The sequence below is a fragment of the Hyperolius riggenbachi genome, chromosome 4 (assembly GCF_040937935.1).
Source record: "Hyperolius riggenbachi isolate aHypRig1 chromosome 4, aHypRig1.pri, whole genome shotgun sequence".
Taxonomy (NCBI): Eukaryota; Metazoa; Chordata; class Amphibia; order Anura; family Hyperoliidae; genus Hyperolius; species Hyperolius riggenbachi.
In genome coordinates this window covers 316,724,350-316,742,662 of record NC_090649.1, presented here as the reverse complement: position 1 = coordinate 316,742,662, position 18,313 = coordinate 316,724,350, and the positions used below count along the sequence as shown (strand labels likewise).

The 18,313-nt window shown below is 43.1% G+C and overlaps 1 protein-coding gene across 1 annotated transcript in view; it reads left to right on the top strand.

Moving 5' to 3' along the window:
- The first annotated feature begins 1,222 nt into the window (after positions 1 to 1,222).
- ZC2HC1B (zinc finger C2HC-type containing 1B) overlaps positions 1,223 to 18,313 on the top strand; it is a 51,517-nt gene continuing 34,426 nt past the window's right edge. The window contains exons 1-5 of the mRNA XM_068279506.1: positions 1,223 to 1,329; positions 4,348 to 4,409; positions 6,540 to 6,665; positions 9,469 to 9,604; positions 15,474 to 15,595. Of these exons, the coding sequence (XP_068135607.1) occupies positions 1,278 to 1,329; positions 4,348 to 4,409; positions 6,540 to 6,665; positions 9,469 to 9,604; positions 15,474 to 15,595 (498 nt within the window). The 5' untranslated portion in view covers positions 1,223 to 1,277. The remainder of the gene's footprint in view (positions 1,330 to 4,347; positions 4,410 to 6,539; positions 6,666 to 9,468; positions 9,605 to 15,473; positions 15,596 to 18,313) is intronic.

Below are 18,313 nucleotides of genomic sequence, written 5' to 3'. Positions count from 1 at the left end.
ATTCTAACACTAACCTTTGTACAGCTACATGCAACACTAACCTCATTACTGCTACACCTAACACTAATTTCACGGCTGCTACACCCAACACTAACCTTCCTTTCACTATATCTAATACTATCCTTACTACCGTTACACTTACTGATTGATTTTAACTGTTGTGCTGCTGCTTGCCAATAATCTAATCGTAGCGCTGCTGCCTGGTGAGTCACATCAAATCTAAACACCTGGCGCACTATGGCCGCTATTAACATTTTAGGCTTTAGTACTGCTGGGATGACACATATACCGCTTTATTGAAATGTAGTACTTTGCAGCAGTCAGGGCCGGATTTGTACTCATTACCGCCCTAGGCCACTGTCACCAGCCTCCCCCCTTCAGTATAGGTAGCGAGATGACCCCTCCCCCTTTCCCTTTAGTATAGGTAGCCTGATGACCCCCCCCCCAAGTATAGGTAGCCAGATGACTCCTCCCCCTTTTTCTCCAGTATAGGTAGCCAGATGACCCCTCCCCCTTCCCTCGAATATATATATAGCCAGAAAACTCCTCCCCACTTTCCCTACAGTATAGGTAGCCAGATGACTCCCTTAATCCCTCCTTTTCCCACGCCCCAGTCAGTATAGGTAGCTAGCTCGCCTTTACACCACAGCAGCCATCTGTGTCACTCATTTCTGCACTCGTCTCCAGTGCAGAAGCTTCCTCTTCCCCTCTGTCTCCAATGCTGTCCAAGTCCGTAGCTGCCTACCACAATGCCGACATGCACAGAGAGCAAGGTGACCACTGCACAGGTGGCTGGCAGCAGAGTACCATGGTTAGGCGCTTCCCTGATCTCCCCTCATTGCAGCATTTACAAGCTTGCAAATACTGCACCAGTTTAGGCTGCTGATTTGGTGCCCTTCCTCCTGTGGTGCCCTAGGCCATGGCCTGGGTGGCCTAGGCCTAAATCCGGCCCTGGCAGCAGTGGGAGCCTTACTCCTTGCAATTAGTGTAGCAGTGATCTATACAGAGAGGTCACCACTATCACAGCAAGGGTGTAAAAGTTGCTGAAGAGTGACAAGTGAAATAACGATTTTTATTAATCTTCAAAGCTGGATCCTAAAAATCTGTAAGGGGCCATGTTAACGCTATCCTCCAATGCCCTGCATTTTACTGCAGTTGGCAATTAAGTGAAAAAAATGGGCCAAAGATCTGTTATAGTGTTGTCAGTTGTCCGTTGCAGAAAAGCCAACTGTAGACATTTTTATGGACATCAGATTGCGTTGCCATTCATTCGATCAATGGCACACCTGTGCTCTGAAGTGGCCGTGGACCTGCAAAGATGCAGCTCAGGTGTAGAGTGCTCATTTGTGCAATACTGCAGTTACCTTTTCACAGTGTGTTCACTGTGCTATGATCAAATCAGCTTAATTCCACAGCACATGTAATTACAGTACTTCTAATAGGAAATGAGTGTAATATCAGATATTAATTTGGTCAGATATGAAGTTCTCCAGAATACAGGTTATCACACATCCACTTTCTGGACTTACACCTGGACTGTGTACAGAGTATTTTTCCCAATTTTATATTACATGTCTATTGTTTGGCAATGAAAATACTTAAAACAAACAAAGTTACCATTGCTATTTAAGAAATAGCCGCACTAAGTCTTGACGATAATCTGGATATTATTCTCACTAATTTGAAAAGGAAATCAAGATTTATGCCCTTCATAACAATGGTCAAAAATGTATTTTTTTTTTTACCTTTTTTTTACGAGATCTTCATAAAATGCATTGAAGACCACATACAGATACTTTGACAAAAGGTGAAAGATTAGACTTAGAATTTTTTTTAGGGGGGTTATACTGTATAATAATAAGAAATTAATAAGAAATAGTGCATTATGGGACAATAAAGCATATTTTGGTGAAATTAAATGCCAATTAAAGAACAGATACACCTATATACATTTGAGTTTTGGTCCCTTCCCTGATATTATTAAAAAGAGAAATGTTGCTTTAGATTAGGTCATTGAGGAAAGTCATATTACTGCCATATTAATTCCCAAAATACATAAGAACAAAACCTGTCCTCTAGGAGGTCCTATCATTTCGGGGCCCTTTAGAAAAGTTTGCAGTATTTCTTGATGAATGTTTAGCACGGATGGTTGAATTCTTCCCTACTTTCATTAAAGCAGGAGGATTAGCCATACGATGCCAGGGAAAAAAACTATATAAAATATAGTAAAGGTAGATAAATACTTGATCTACTTACATAACACATGTATTGTAGTGTCCACGTTTTGATTTCAGTGAATGTTATATAGTAAATGAAGAGAATTCTGTTCCTGGTGAGAACCATGTCTTTTGCCCCAGTTTTAGGCTAAATACTTATGTCATTTCTTCTCTTAACGTTTTTCTTTTCTCCTCCAACCGCTGAGTCACCTCAGCCTTGCTTGTAAACACAAGTGAGCAGAGGATCATGTTTCAGCTAGGCAGCTAGGCAGGGAAATAAAGGGAAGAGGAGGAATATATTATAGAAAAAAAGAACCCACAGCATGCAACTTTTTGGCAATGGCTATTAAAGGGCTAGTGCTCCTAAGGTATGTGATAACTCCAAACCATAACAGCAGAATTTTTTTTGAATGCAGGATTAGCATTTTTATCACTTAATACACCCAGACCAGTTGCTGTTGAAATTTGATTTTTATGGTGACAATCCCGCTTCAAGGACACCCATGATTTGGTGATTTTATTGAAAGCCTTTGTATAAGTATTTGAGAAGGATTACTTTGTTGGTATTGACACATAATCCTTGTATACCTCCATCCTGACGTAGAGGCGGCACACAATTATTTAGCGGGATAATTATTTAACAGTTTGGCGGGATAACTGTGAGACACAAGCAATAGTAAATTTGCTGTTAGTATTACATCATAATTGTTTCCAGGCTGATGGGGGCTTCTTTTAGCAGACAAGGGGGATGCCTGCAGGGCCATGTGTGCCCTGGCCTATGCTTGCCTCCCTTTGATGGCATGGGAAGCACAAGGGCTAGTTCGGGCTTTGGTGCACATGTGGATATGTGGGTTATATATATTGATGACGTTCTCCTTGTCTGGAAATGGTCCAAGCAGGGTCTGATTGAATTTTTGGACAGCCTTAATAGGAATTCAAGTAATTTACGGTGTGTGCGCAGGAGCCCATCATCTCTGACTGGTGTGGCAGCACATGCTGGCATAGTTGCAATCTGAAAGCCAGGCAATTATACTGCCCTGGAAGGTCTGTTCTAAAGCTGCGTACACATGAGATAGAAATTTTAAAAAACAAAATAACAATAACAGATTGGCAGATAATCCTTGTAAAAGTTTAAAGTGTACCTGTTAGGCATAAAATCAAAAATCAATTCTTTATTTTTATTTGGTAAACAAGTAATAAGGATGCTAACCAGGCAATCCAAAAGTTAAAAATCACTCATACTTTTCTTCTCTATAAAACATCATTTTCCAGTTTCCCTAGCTCTTATTTGGTACATCTACCACACATAGGCAGTTGCAGGGCATGCTGGGTTTTCTTTTTTTCTTCTTTTCTTTCCCCTCAGACATAACTAATGCAGCCTGATTAGCTGAAGCATCTTTCCCTCCTATTTTCTCCCCTTTCACACCTCTGTTCCTCACTGATTGGCCAATACTTCTCATGCTAAGACAATGCACTTTCTACTGCAGACCTGGGTGGGAGTGTCTGAAGACTGGGAGGAGGACGGGCAATGATACAAAGACAGAATAAGGGAGGAAATTACGTCAGTATTGTCTTCAGGACAGACACAATCAAAATGGAAAATCCTGAGAGGGATTTTCTCTTTTTTTTTTTCTTTTTTTTTTTACTATTGAAGAATCACTAAAATCAAAATGTGGACAGTGCAATGCATATGTTATGTAAGTAGAGCAAGTTGTTTTTTTTTCCTGAGACAGTATGGCTGACAGCTCCTCTTTAAAAAAAAAAACATCAAAGTCAAAATGAACTTCTGCACACTCATGCATACAAGAATAAAGTATTTTGCGTAGTCACATACACTGCGTAGAGGTAGCCCAGATGTATGTGTCCTAACTCTGGCCCTGTAACATGCATAGCACAAACATGCACGCATTCAGTGCATCAAAACCTATTTAAGGAATAGCTCCTATCAACGTTTCTGCTCCTAGGAATGGTATTACTCAGATTAATTATTTATAGAGACTGTATTTGTACTGTTGTTAATGATTCTTTTGGTTGCATCAATATTTTTTTTGCTAAAGTGAAACTGTGTAGATTGCTGCAGATCACCATGGCCGATAACTGCTGATACTAACTGGTTGATAATTTATTGCAGATGAGCAACCAGTTCTGAAGCCATGTAAGACCTGTGGAAGAACATTTGTAGAGGAATCTCTGGTAAAGTAAAGCTAATTACATATCTCACTTCTTTTCAGTATTTTCTATAACTAAGGATTGGGCATTTGCTGCTGATCCAGGGGAAATTAGAGTCAGGCAATTCAGATTAGAGAATAGGAGACCTATCTGTCCGGTTTAGTAAAAGCACAGTCTCAGTGGTATCGGCTGCCATGACTGCCGCTGCAGAGCCTCTGCTTTTGACACTGAGGCCACCTAGATTCACCCATATAACATAGCACCCCTACATATATATGATCAGATAGACAATTAGATGTGGACAGAGGAGACTGCTTTTTATGAAGTGACCATAAATTATAAATAACCTCACCCCATCCATAACTCACCCAGGCAACTTTACCCCCATGCATGTTTGTGGGACAATTGAGAAGTACCAAGACTGAGAGAGAGCATGTAGTGGCAGACATAGCCAAACCCAAGATGGGGTGTTTTTTGGGCACACGCCACACACAAACTATCTAGAACATGATTACACAATCAGTAGTTGTCGCTGATTCCATCAGCACCTGAACTACAAATCTCAGCAACACAGGTAAATAACTAGTCCCCATAAGTAGGGTAACCTTTCTCTACAACACAGCAGGTCATTTACTCCCACTAGCAGTTACAGTACTCATCAGGACACTGGTTGTACAATAAGTCCTAGCAGTCCTAGTAGTATACTTACTGGACTTCATAGTTCACGGAAGCAAGGCAGAAATATCAGCAGCCAGAATCAGGAACTGGAAACTCTTTGACATTCAGGAGATTAGATATTCATTAGATCAGGGACTCTCTCTGTGCGTGGCCACTAGTATTGGTGTTCTAATCCAGGTTTCCTTATTGGGAGACCTGGATAATGCACACAGCAGCTCAGCACCATTACTCGTGGAGAGAGTAACGGGGTTGTGTTCCACGTTGTGGTTCATGTGGCTCCGATATTTCCTTCTTCCAAGCTAGAAACTAAAAGTATCGGAGATATGTGAAGTGGAACGCAACCCTGTGACTTTCCGCCCATTATGGTGCTAAACTTCTGTGTATGGCATTATCCTGGTATCTGAATAAGGAACCCCGGATTCAAACACCAACGCTACTGGCCACAGGTTCCCCCATCTGCTCGCAAGACAAAAAAACTGTACTCCTAACTACTCTCTTTTTTAAGGCTAGATTATTCCTACAAGGTGCCTCTTTATCTTCTTCCCTAATGAGAGCTACAGTGAGGCTAAGTGTTTTATAATGCAGAGGTAAGACAAAGACTGTCAGACTTCACTTACGTTAAGGACCAGGTCACACTGCAATAAATATAAAAGGCCCCTCATGCAGTCCATGCACTGTGATTGCAGTTAACTGGTCAGAAGACAGATATAGCATCATCTGAACAGCATGAAATCAGCAATATACTGTAATATTAGCCAATGCATCCAAAAGCATTATTTTGCAATAATGAAGCTTCAGTAAAACAAAATGCAGCTCCGAACCTGCCAGCCTCCAGTAATCAGCACTCACCAGGATGCCCATATACAGAACTCATGTCTCCACATCTTCAGTAAAATAACTCAAAACCTGCCTTTTCTAAGTAATTATCAGCATCTGGTAACCGATCCATCCGTAGTCAACAGCCACACATTCATACACTTGCACAGTATACAATAAAGTAATAGCCCTCATTACATTTAAACTTGCATTCAAACATACGATAAAGTTATTGAGTTTCGTTATGCCCTCTTTCATATACCATTTGCTATGCATAGATAATAGCATGTGCTTACCAGCCCTAATACTTCAAACAGGATACCCATAACGTTAATTCACTCACACAGCATGGTAGAGGCCTACTTCACCCACCAATAAAACATATTACAGGGGCCTCCTCAACCCGCCCTCAACAGATTCTCACAGTGGTGGGCACTGACATAGCAACCTTTGTAGGGCCTCCACATTTAACATCAACTTTTCCTTCTGTTCTCTCCCAGCCCTGACTTTCTCAGCCCATTTACCCTCATCTCTTCTTACACCCAAACACCCCTCATGTACATTTTACACCCTACCTCACCTCTCCTGACTTTTATTAGTTCACCAGAGATGAGGTTAAAGTTTCACCTTGCAATTTGTTTGTCATCCTTCATTTTCTAGGTAAAACATGAACAAATCTGCCAGAAAATCTTCAGAAAGAAGCAGCGTTTATTTAATTCTTTCAGTCAGCGGTCAAGAGGTTTGTCTCTTCAGGAGGATACGCAGTCCAATGTGACGACATGCAAGGTAATATACACAGTACTATTTTAGTGCCCTAATTAAAAGAAAAAATAGAAAGTACTGAGTTTTTTTTCCAAACATGTTTTATTTAAATCTTTCAAGAAAGTGTTACATACATATTGGCTGATTCATTAATGGTACTTCAAAACACTTCCCAGATTCCCCTCCCCTTTTCCCTCTACCACCTCAACTCTCTATTGCTCTCTAATAGTCATTTATAGACTGCTTCTTCACTCCATGATCCCATTTCAGTCCACCTCTTGGCAACCTCATGTGCCCATCTGTTGCCCTTTGGCTTATTATCATGAGGTGTATTTGAAGGGGGAAACTATTTTCTTTATGTCTGCTGCGGGCAGGGTATGCAGCATAAACAGTTTCCGTCTACAAAATTATTTCTTTGTGCCCTTCTCCTTATCTATTGTGGCTTACAGGTGTTCCAGAGACATAAGATGTTTCAGTTCTTCAGATAAGTACCACACTGTGGGGGGTGATTTATGTATATCCATTTATTGTAAATTGCTTGTCTTGCTGTCATTAGTGATATGTTGGCTATGTCGGGCACCTTTTGAGGCTTTTCTCTTTTTTCTATGCTCAGTTCTGATGAATTAAACATCAGCATTAAGGGATCGTTCTCTAGTTTGCATCTATACATTTTCCCTATAAATTTCACGACTTCATCCCAATACTTTTGTATTTTTATCACATTTCCATGCGCAATGTACCATGTCTGCTTCAGGCTCTTTACACTTAGGACAGCATAGTTACATAGCCTTCCCTTGCTACAGCATATTGTATGCATCATTTGCCTGGTATATCATGGGACTCTCTCCAAGGTTCACTAATGATCACCTGCCAAGTTAGGGAAATCAAAATATTTTCCCCAGCCCTTCATGTTGTTTAGAGACCCCGCTGCCCCCAATTTAGCTAAGTCCCCTTGTTTCAGCAATAATTATATTTTGCCCCCTAGGTTTCAGGAATCTATCAAATGACGTAATCTGGACTATTACTGAAATGTCCCTAAGTTGGTCTTTGATGAAAGACTGTATTTGCCCACACATCAAATAGTCATTCTTGGGGATACCATATTTTTGCCTCACTTCCAAGAATGTCATCAATCATTTTGGTGTTTTTTTTTTCTAAATCCATAATGTTTCCCAGTTTATTGATACCCCCCCCCCCCCCCCCAAATTACCATAATTTTCATGCAGTGATCCTGATGGGAACCCTGAGATTCACCAAGGTAATATGTACAATTTCCTCACCTCTCTCCAGCACAGGGTGAGTCGCATTTTGTTTGGGTAAGGTGGTGGCTATCCTGTCTGGAACCTGAAGTTGGTGTTGCAATCTAAAAGTCTGAGAATTGTCAGTAGAATTTAATGCATGGGACTATGTTGCACTATACTGAATACTAAATTGGACTTATTTTGCATACATAGACGCTGCACTACCTGCATAATAATGATATTGATCTTATATATCAGCATGCTTTTTGTTTTTTGTTTTTTTAACAAATGTGCTTCCAAGAAAAATTGTGACACTGTGTAATATGTGTATAGACAAAAAGAGCAATGTTTTCCAATTCAATTATATTTTACTAAAAGTACAAAGACAACATAGCAAATGTTGAAACTAACCAGTATTATTTTCTTATACAAAAAATAATTTGCTCATTTTATGATTGATGCCAGCAACATATTTCAAAAATGTTTGGACAGGTAAATGTTTACCACTGTTATATAACCTCTGTTTTTAACAGCACTCTCTAAACATTTAAGAACTTAGCATAGCTGAGGAAATGTGGTCCCATTCTTGACTGATATACCATTTCAGCTGCTCCACAGTTTGGTATCTCTCTTTGTCTTTTCATTTTATAATGTATGTAATGTTCTTAGTGGATGACAGATCTAGACTGATGGCAGGTCAGTTTAGCATTCTCTATCTACAAAGCCATGCTGGTGTAACACGTGCAGGATGCGGTCTGGCATTCTCTTGCTGAAATAAAAAGGCCTTCCCTGAAATTATATCTGAATGGCAACATGCTTTTCTCTAAAACTTGTTTTTATCATTCAGCAATAGTGTTGTCTTTCCAGATGTTCAAACTACCACATGCCGTATGTCCTAATGTACTAAAAGGTAGCTTGATGATACTTCTTTTTAGCCTGGAGCAGAGCCAGGATAAGGTCCTCCAGCACCCAAAGCTGAGACACCAAAGTGCGCCCCTCCATCCCTCCCACCCCAGCTGTCACACACTGATTGCTATTAGACTAAGAGGCGCCCCAGGGCCCCAACACTTTAATCTATAGTTATCTGGCTTGCAGTCACTGCCATGCATTCCCTTTTCTTATTTCTCTCTGCTTCAAACACAATAGGGGAATGATAGCTGAGTGAGTTGTGCACCCCCTCCTACACTGCGCCTGGAGCCTCTCTGCCTTGGCCCGGCCCTGGCCTAGAGGATGTGGAATTATACATTTTGACAACAGTACATGGGCACAATAGATATCTCCACCACCTGCTTACTCCTCTCTGTGCAAAAAACAAGGTATAGAGAGATGTCTCAAAAAGGTTCACTAGGCTACTTAGCCACCTTGCTGGGTGAAATGTAGGGGATCCTGGGAAGATTTCTTTCTATGAAGTAGAGGCCACAAGTGCAACAGAATTGCTGAAATGATTGTGGGTTATAGTGCCAAAAATCGTGATCATTTGCAAACTATGTCCCCTATGAATCATGTTTTTCACAGAATGAGTCACTTAGCAACACCAGCTTTTGGCATTATCTGTTTTTTAATAACTATTTGTCTCTCTCATGCAGCACCACGAGAAGGAGAATCTGTGGAGACAACAACATGAACAGCTCATCAAAGCTATTAAGGCAACTAAACAAGTTTCAAAAGCCATAAGGGAGGGACGTCCTCTGCCACCTCCACCACCTCCTGCTATCAATCCGGGTGATAATTAACTTTTAATGAACTCAATAACTAAATGTATGACTCAAAAGATTCATTAAAAAATCTCTTATTATCCCAACAGTCAGAATTGGATTAAAGAGAAACTCCGACCAAGAATTGAACTTTATCCCAATCAGTAGCTGATACCCCCTTTTACATGAGAAATCTATTCCTTTTCACAAACAGACCATCAGGGGGAGCTGTATGACTGATATTGTGGTGAAACCCCTCCCACAAGAAACCTCTCCCACAAGAAAAGTACGTACTTTTTTTGGGCAGTTTCCTGTCTGTGAACCTTGTTGCATTGTGGAAAATAGCTGTTACAGCTGTTTCCAACTACCAAAAACCATGCAGCAGCTACATCACCTGCCAACACTAAAATGTTCACTGGAGTTCCTCTTTAAGTTCAGCCAGGGCCCCAGGTAAAGTAATGGATGTGGGCTCTGCTTCACAGATTTTTGATTGAAAGGATGCTTGGGCAAATCAAAAATCTCTGTCAAGAGAGTGACATGAGACAATTCATTCAGTACAGTAGTGTTTTTAGACTGCTGTGTGCCTGTGAAATACAAGAATTAAGATAGGATTAAGTACCCATCCCTACATAGCAGAATGAAGTGGCCGTGTGTTTCCAGATACAAGAATTAGGTAGCCATGTATTCTAGATAAAAGAAGTTAGTTGCAATGTGTGTCCCAGATACAAAAACTAAGTAGCATGTGTCCCTAGATGCCAGAATCAAGCAGCCATATGCCCTCCAGTTACCATAATTAATTAGCTATTTGCTTCTAGATACCAGTAGCCTTGTGGGCATATTCTACCAATAGCAGTATTAGAAAACCATGTGTGCCCCCAGATACCGATATTAGGTGGCCATTGTGCCCCTTGATTAGGTAGCAATGTGAGCCCCCAAATAGCAGTCAGTATTAGGTAGCTATGTGAGTCTCCCAGAAAGCAGCATTAGATAGCCATGTGAACTCCCCAGAGAGTGGTATTAAGTTGCTCTTTGTGCCCAGGGGCGTAGCAATAGGGGGTGCAGAGGTAGCGACCGCATCGGGGCCCTTGGGCCAGAGGGGCCCCGAAGGTCCCTCCCTCAACCACAGTATTAGCTCTCTATTGGTCCTGTGCTCATAATAATCACTTCTATAGATACTTTGAATAGTGGTAATCATTAACACACTGTTCCCCAACCCCTTCTTGCGCCTCTGACACTGTAGTTGCCATTGGCAGGTTTTGGTGCGCCGTATCAATTGTCATGTAAAGAGTGCTTGGGGGGCCCCATGTAAAACTTGCATCGGGGCCCACAGCTCCTTAGCTACGCCACTGTTTGTGCCCTTCCCATTAAGTGGGCCACTGTGCCCCTTGATAGCGGTATTAGGTAGCCATGCAAGCCCCCGAATTGCAGTTTGTAGATAGTGGTATTAAGTTGCTATGTGTGCCCTCCAGGTATCAGTATTAAGTACAGTATTATTAGTTGCTATGTGTGATCTCCATATATCAGAATTAGGTACAGTATTAAGTTCCTATGTGTGCCCTCTAGATATCAGAATTAGGTACAGTATTATTAGTTGCTATGTGTGCCCTCCAGGTATCAGAATTAGGTACAGTATTAAGTTCCTACGCGTGCCCTCCAGATATCAGAATTAGGTGCTATGCGTGCCCTCCAGGTATCAGCATTAGGTACAGTATTAAGTTGCTATGTGTGATCTCCAGATATCAGTATTAGGTACAGCATTAAGTTCCTATGTGTGCCCTCCAGATATCAGAATTAGGTCCAGTATTAAGTTGCTATGTGTGATCTCCAAGTATTAGAATTAGGTACAGTATTATGTTGCTATGTGTGTCCTCCACATATCAGAATTAGGTACAGTATTAAGTTGCTATACGTGTTCTCCAGGTATCAGTATTTGGTACAGTAGTAAGTTGCTATGTGTGCCCTCCAGATATCAGAATTAGGTACAGTATTATTAGTTGCTATTTGTGCCCTCCAGATATCAGAATTAGGTACAGTATTATTAGTTGCTATGCCTGCCCTCCAGGTATCAGAATTAGGTACAGTATTAAGTTGCTATGTGTGATCTTCAAGTATCAGAATTAGGTACAGTATTACATTGCTATGTCTGCCCTCCAGACAGCAGTATTAGGTACAGTATTAAGTTGCTATGTGTGATCTCCAAGTATCAGTATTAGGTACAGTATTAAGTTGCCATGGCCGGCCTTTGACCTGAGCGACCAGAGCGGTCGCTCAGGGCTCTTTCACACTACAGGCAGCGGTAAAAGGCTAAAACGCTGCGTTTTGGCTGCTGGCGTTTTTAAGGCGTTTAACGCCAATACATTAGTATCAATTGTAATGAGAAACGCCGCGGTCAGCCCTAAAAAAGCTCCTGGGAGCGTTGAAACGCAACGCTCCAAAACGCAGCGTTAGATGTGAAAGGTAAAATGAAAGTCTATGGACTTTCATTTTACCTAGGAAAACGCCAACTTCAGCCAAGGCGTTAAAACGCCAAAAAAGCCCTCTGGTGTGAAAGGGCCCTCAGGGTGCCAGCTTACAAGGGCGCACAGTACAGTGTCGCCGCTCTGCCACCCGCTCTGTCTCTCCCCGCTGTCTGTCTGTAATTAGAGTGGGACTACAACAATATGGCTGCCGATGTCCACAAATGCGGACATCGGTGGCCATTTTCTTGTAGTCCCGCTCTAATTACAGACAGAGAGGAGGCGGGGAGAAGCAGGGAGAAGCAGGGAGAGAAGAGTGACGTCGGCGCTGGAAGTCTGCAACGTGGATGACAGGTGAGTAATTCTTCACCTGCTATCCACTGACACTATCTGGAGGTGGAGGGGGAGCGCAGAAACTGACTGAGCAGAGACTGGGGGCAACTATACTAGCTACATAAACTGGCGAAACTACTACCTATTCTGGGGGCAACTATACTAGCTACATCTACTGGGGCAACTATACTATGCTTAGTTACCTAGACAGAGGGCACCTACACACTGACTTCCTATACAGGGGGCACCTATAGCTGGTTACCTATACAGAGATCACCTACACCTGACTTCCTGTACTGGGGACACCTATGCCTGTTTACCTATACAGAGGGGACCTACACCTGACTTCATATACTGGGGGCACCTATAGCTGGCTACCTATACTGAGGACACTTTAACCTGGCTACCTATACTGAGGGCACTTATGCCTGGTTACCTATACAGCGGGGACCTACACCTGACTTCATATACTGGGGGCACCTATAGCTGGCTACCTATACTGAGGGCACTTTAACCTGGCTACCTATACTGAGGGCACTTGTGCCTGGTTACCTATACAGAGGGGACCTACACCTGACTTCCTATACTGAGGCGCCTTTAGCTGGCTACCTATTCTGAGGGCACTTGTGCCTGGTTACCTATACAGAGGGGACCTACACCTGACTTCCTATACTGAGGCGCCAAATTCAGGTTTCGCTCAGGGCGCCGTGAAACCTAAGGCCGGCCCTGTAAGTTGCTATGTCTGCCCTCCAGGTAGCAGTATTAGGTACAGTATTAAGCTGCTATGTGTGCCCTCCAGGTATCAGCAATAGGTAAAGTATTAAGTTGCTATGTGTGCCCTCCAGGTATCAGTATTAGGTACAGTATTAAGTTGCTATGTGTGATCTCCAGACAGCAGTATTAGGTACACTATTAAGTTGCTATGTGTGATCTCCAAGTATCAGTATTAGGTACAGTATTAAGCTGCTATGTGTGCCCTCCAGGTATCTGCATAGGTACAGTATTAAGTTGCTATGTCTGCCCTCCAGGTATCAGTATTAGGTTAGGTACAGTATTAAGTTGCTATGTGTGATCTTCAGATATCAGTATTAGGTACATTATTAAGTTGCTATGTGTGATCTCCAGATATCAGTATTAGGTACATTATTAAGTGGCTATGTGTGATCTCGAGATATCAGTATTAGGTACAGTATTAAGTTGCTATGTGTGCCCTCCAGGTATCAGCATTAGGTACAGTATTAAGTTGCTATGTGTGCCCTCCAGGTATCAGCATTAGGTACAGTATTAAGTTGCTATGTGTGCCCTCCAGGTATCAGCATAGGTACAGTATTAGGTTGCTATGTGTGCCCTCCAGGTATCAGCATTAGATACAGTATTAAGTTGCTATGTGTGCCCTCCAGGTATCAGCATTAGGTACAGTATTAAGTTGCTATGTGTGCCCTCCAGGTATCAGTATTAGGTACAGTATTAAGTTGCTATGTGTGCCCTCCAGGTATCAGTATTAGGTACAGTATTAGGTTGCTATGTGTGCCCTCCAGGTATCAGTATTAGGTACAGTATTAAGCTGCTATGTGTGGCCTCCAAAAAGCAGTATTATGCAGCCATGAGAACCCTCGAGATAGGAGTATTAGGTAGCTGTGTGCTTCATACTTTCTGGAAAGTAGTATTAGGAAACCATACATGGCCCTAAGCAATACCATCAGGCAACCATGTGAGCCCCTTAAAATTCCAGTATTAGGTAGCCATGTGAATCTCTCAGGCAGCAGAATTATGTAGCCATATGTTCACCTGCCTCTGCCCCCCCCCCCCCCCCCCCCAAAAAAAAAAAGTTAGCACTACCAGGTAGCTATGCATACTCCCCAGATATTAGGTATCCCTGTGGGCCCCGCTAGATGGTAATATTAGGTAGCCATGGGAGCTCCCAGATACTTGTATTAGGTAGCTATGTGTCCCCAGAGTTAGAGTTAGCACTCACCTGTCCTGCCGCCATGCTCTCTTCTCCAGCTGATCAGCCTTTCTAAGCCTAACGTGACTGCTTGCTCACATGGCATTGTTTCCCATGGCCTGCTGACAATTATGGATTAATGTCTCATGCTAACGAGTCATGTGAGCAGAAATGAGGCTGCAGGGAGCCAAGGAGATGGGAGCCCATGCAAGGCCAGTTCTAGCTACAATGGGGCCGCAGGGCAAAAGTAACATGGGGCCCCCTGTGAATTTAGACAAGGTGAGTGTATGCCTTTCCCTACTACCTCCATAATGCTGGGGGTGGAGGAGGGATCATGGGGGGGGGGGGGGGGAGGATTGGCCACATAATGGCCACATAATTTAGTGGGTTGATGGGAACACTTGGGGGCCCCTATGTATGCTGGGGTAATTGCCCCCTTTGCCACTATGGTAGCGCGGGCCCTGAGCGCATGCCGAAGGAAGGAGGAGGATCACACTGAACAGATAAGCTACTACAGTGTTCTCCTCATAGTTTTTGTCCAGCCAGGTGGCATAAAAAAGTGGCCGCGTGGGGGGCTATGGGGGAATAAAGGGCCAGCACAACTTTGCTTACAGCATAGGAGGAGGATGAGGAGGCGATCAGGTGACAGCCGGGTGCTTACAAAAAAAGAGCATGAGGAGAACACTGTGCTACGGTAACTGTCCAGTACACGCCGCATTTCCCCCTGATAATGGGTCCAGCTCACAAGGCCCAAAGCAGTTGCCTCAGTTGCCTTGTTAGTAATCTGGCCCTGCCATTGGCTATCCTGTATGTTACTAGTTTGTAGCTACTAAGAGTAAAATTGTCATAGTTTGCCCTGAATACTTTAATTTCTGTTCACACCCCAGAAACATATTGATAGCCTTAATTTTTTTTCATGTGAGACAGACTTAGAATTATGGTAGATTTTAGAGTTATCTGTTTTCCAGTTGGGGAGGTTTAATGTCACTTCCTGTTTCAGGCAGTATTTGATAAACTCAAGAATGAACACTAAAATGTGACTAAGCTAAGTCAGCAGTTTCAGCCCCATATTTCTGTCATGACAATCTGTAACAGTTTAGAAGCAGTACGCAGTATACAATTGCCCTATTTATAAACTAACCTCATATGTTTTATGTGTGCAGATTATATCCAGTGTCCATACTGCATGAGAAGATTTAATCAAGCTGCTGCACAGAGACATATTGTATTCTGCAAAGATCAAGCTGCTCGACGTGCCATGTGTAGACCTTCATGTCAGAAAGAGGTAAGCCGAAATACAGAACAAGGGCTCAGGTCCCACTTGTCGAGGATGCTGACATGTGGGTAGCAATGGCACATTAACCACACCATGCACATATGCCTTGAAAGATTTTGGATGCATCCATTTGTGCATTTTAAGAGCAGATGAGGCACTGCGTCTTTTAAACACCTGTATTCATCAGTCGGGCATTCAATACAAGGATTCAGCAGTGGGGGTTAAGAGACATGGCCTGACAGCAATTCCGCAAACTATCGCATCCTCAGAGGCCCTAAAGCAGTGGTTCCCAACCTTTTCCAGGTCGTGACACATCTTGGCAAACATTCAGATTTCCGTGACACGTCACATCACGCCAACAATAGAGCAATAGAGGGGCTCAATGGAACAATAGAAGGGCTCAGAAGCAATATAATGCTGAACGCACAATGGGGGCTGCAGCGACAAACTTCTTATGCTGCTGAAACAATAGAGGTGCTCAGAAACAATATAATGCTGAACGCACAATGGCGGCTGCAGCGACAAACTTCTTATGCTGCTGGTACAATAGAGGGGCTCAGAAGCAATATAATGCTGAACGCAAAATGGCGGCTGCAGCGACAAACTTCTTATGCTGCTGAAACTTCTTATGCTGCTGGAACAATAGAGGGGCTCAGAAGCAATATAATGCTGAACGCACAATGGCGGCTGCAGCGACAAACTTCTTATGCTGCTGGAACAATGGAGGGGCTCAGAAGCAATATAATGCTGAACGCAAAATGGCAGCTGCAGCGACAAACTTCTTATGCTGCTGGAACTTCTTACGCTGCTGGAACAATAGAGGGGCTCAGAAACAATATAATGCTGAACGCACAATGGCGGCTGCAGCGACAAACTTCTTATGCTGCTGGAACAATGGAGGGGCTCAGAAGCAATATAATGCTGAACGCAAAATGGCGGCTGCAGCGACAAGCTTCTTATGCTGCTGGAACTTCTTATGCTGCTGGAACAATAGAGGGGCTCAGAAACAATATAATGCTGAACGCACAATGGCGGCTGCAGCGACAAACTTCTTATGCTGCTGGAACAATGGAGGGGCTCAGAAGCAATATAATGCTGAACGCAAAATAGCCGCTGCAGCGACAAACTTCTTATGCTGCTGGTACAATATAATGCTGAACGCACAATGAATAAACAATGGAGAGCCTCAGAAACGATATACTTCTGTAGCTAACACAATGAAGGGAGAGGGTGTTAGAGGTACAAAATCCTGCAGCTGCAATGTGTGAAGGCCTTGCACTAATATGCTGTGCTGCTGCTGCTGCAATGTACACTGCTGCTGCTGGCACAATGAGCTAGGAGGGACAGTTTGCTGGTGCAACACAGGTCCAATATGCTGCTGCCACTGTCTCCTCATTCACAAACAAAATCCCGGCCACAGGAAGAAGTCACACCCTTATGTGTAAGGGTGTGAACTTCCTTATCACCCCCCCCCCCCCCCCCGTACAGCCTCCTCTCCCCTCCTCTCCGCCCCTTATCCTCCTCCACCTCCTCCTGAATGTTCCCCTCTGTGGCTCTGTCTGATGCTCTGCCTCCCAAGGGTGAGCCTGGGGTGCCTGGCACCTGGGTGCAAGATTTTCTCTGGCGCCTATGGGAGTGGTTAAATTAACCACGCCCAACCACATAACCACACCCATGTCCTGCCTAATCACACCCACACCTTCCACCTCTTTACGCATGCATGCTATAAGACTTAATGGCAGCAGATTTCCCCACGAATGCAATCTTAATGGCAGCAGATTTCCCCACAAATGCAATCTTAATGACAGCCAGATTTCCCCACAAATGCAATCTTAATGGCAGCTAGATTTTCCCCACAAATGCAATCTTAACGGCAGCCAGATTTCCCCACAAATGCAATCTTAACGGCAGCCAGATTTCCCCACAAATGCAATCTTAACGGCAGCCAGATTTCCCCACAAATGCAATCTTAATGGCAGCAGATTTCTCCACAAATGCAATGAGAATTGGCAGCAGATTTACCCACAAATGCAATCTTAATGGCAGCAGATTTACCCACAAAGGCAATCTTATTGGCAGCAGTCGATTTCCCCACAATTTGTGGGGAAATCGACTGCTGCCAATAAGATTGCATTTGTGGGGAAATCGACTGCTGTCAATAAGATTTCATTTGTAGGGAAATCAACTGCTGCCAATAAGATTGCATTTGTGGGGAAATCGACTGCTGCCAATAAGATTGCATTTGTGGGGAAATCGACTGCTGCCAATAAGATTGCATTTGTGGGGAAATCGACTGCTGCCAATAAGATTGCATTTGTGGGTAAATCTGCTGCCATTAAGATTGCATTTGTGGGTAAATCTGCTGCCATTAAGATTGCATTTGTGGGTAAATCTGCTGCCATTAAGACTTAATGGCAGCCAGATTTACCCACAAATGCAATCTTTAATGGCAGCCAGATTTCCCCACAAATGCAATCTTTAATGGCAGCCAGATTTCCCCACAAATGCAATCTTTACGGCAGCCAGATTTCCCCACAAATGCAATCTTTACGGCAGCCAGATTTCCCCACAATTGCAATCTTAACGGCATCCAGATTTCCCCACAAATGCAATCTTAACGGCAGCCAGATTTCCCCACAAATGCAATCTTAACGCTAGCCAGATTTCCCCACAAATGCAATGTTAACGCTAGCCAGATTTCCCCACAAATGCAATCTTAACGCTAGC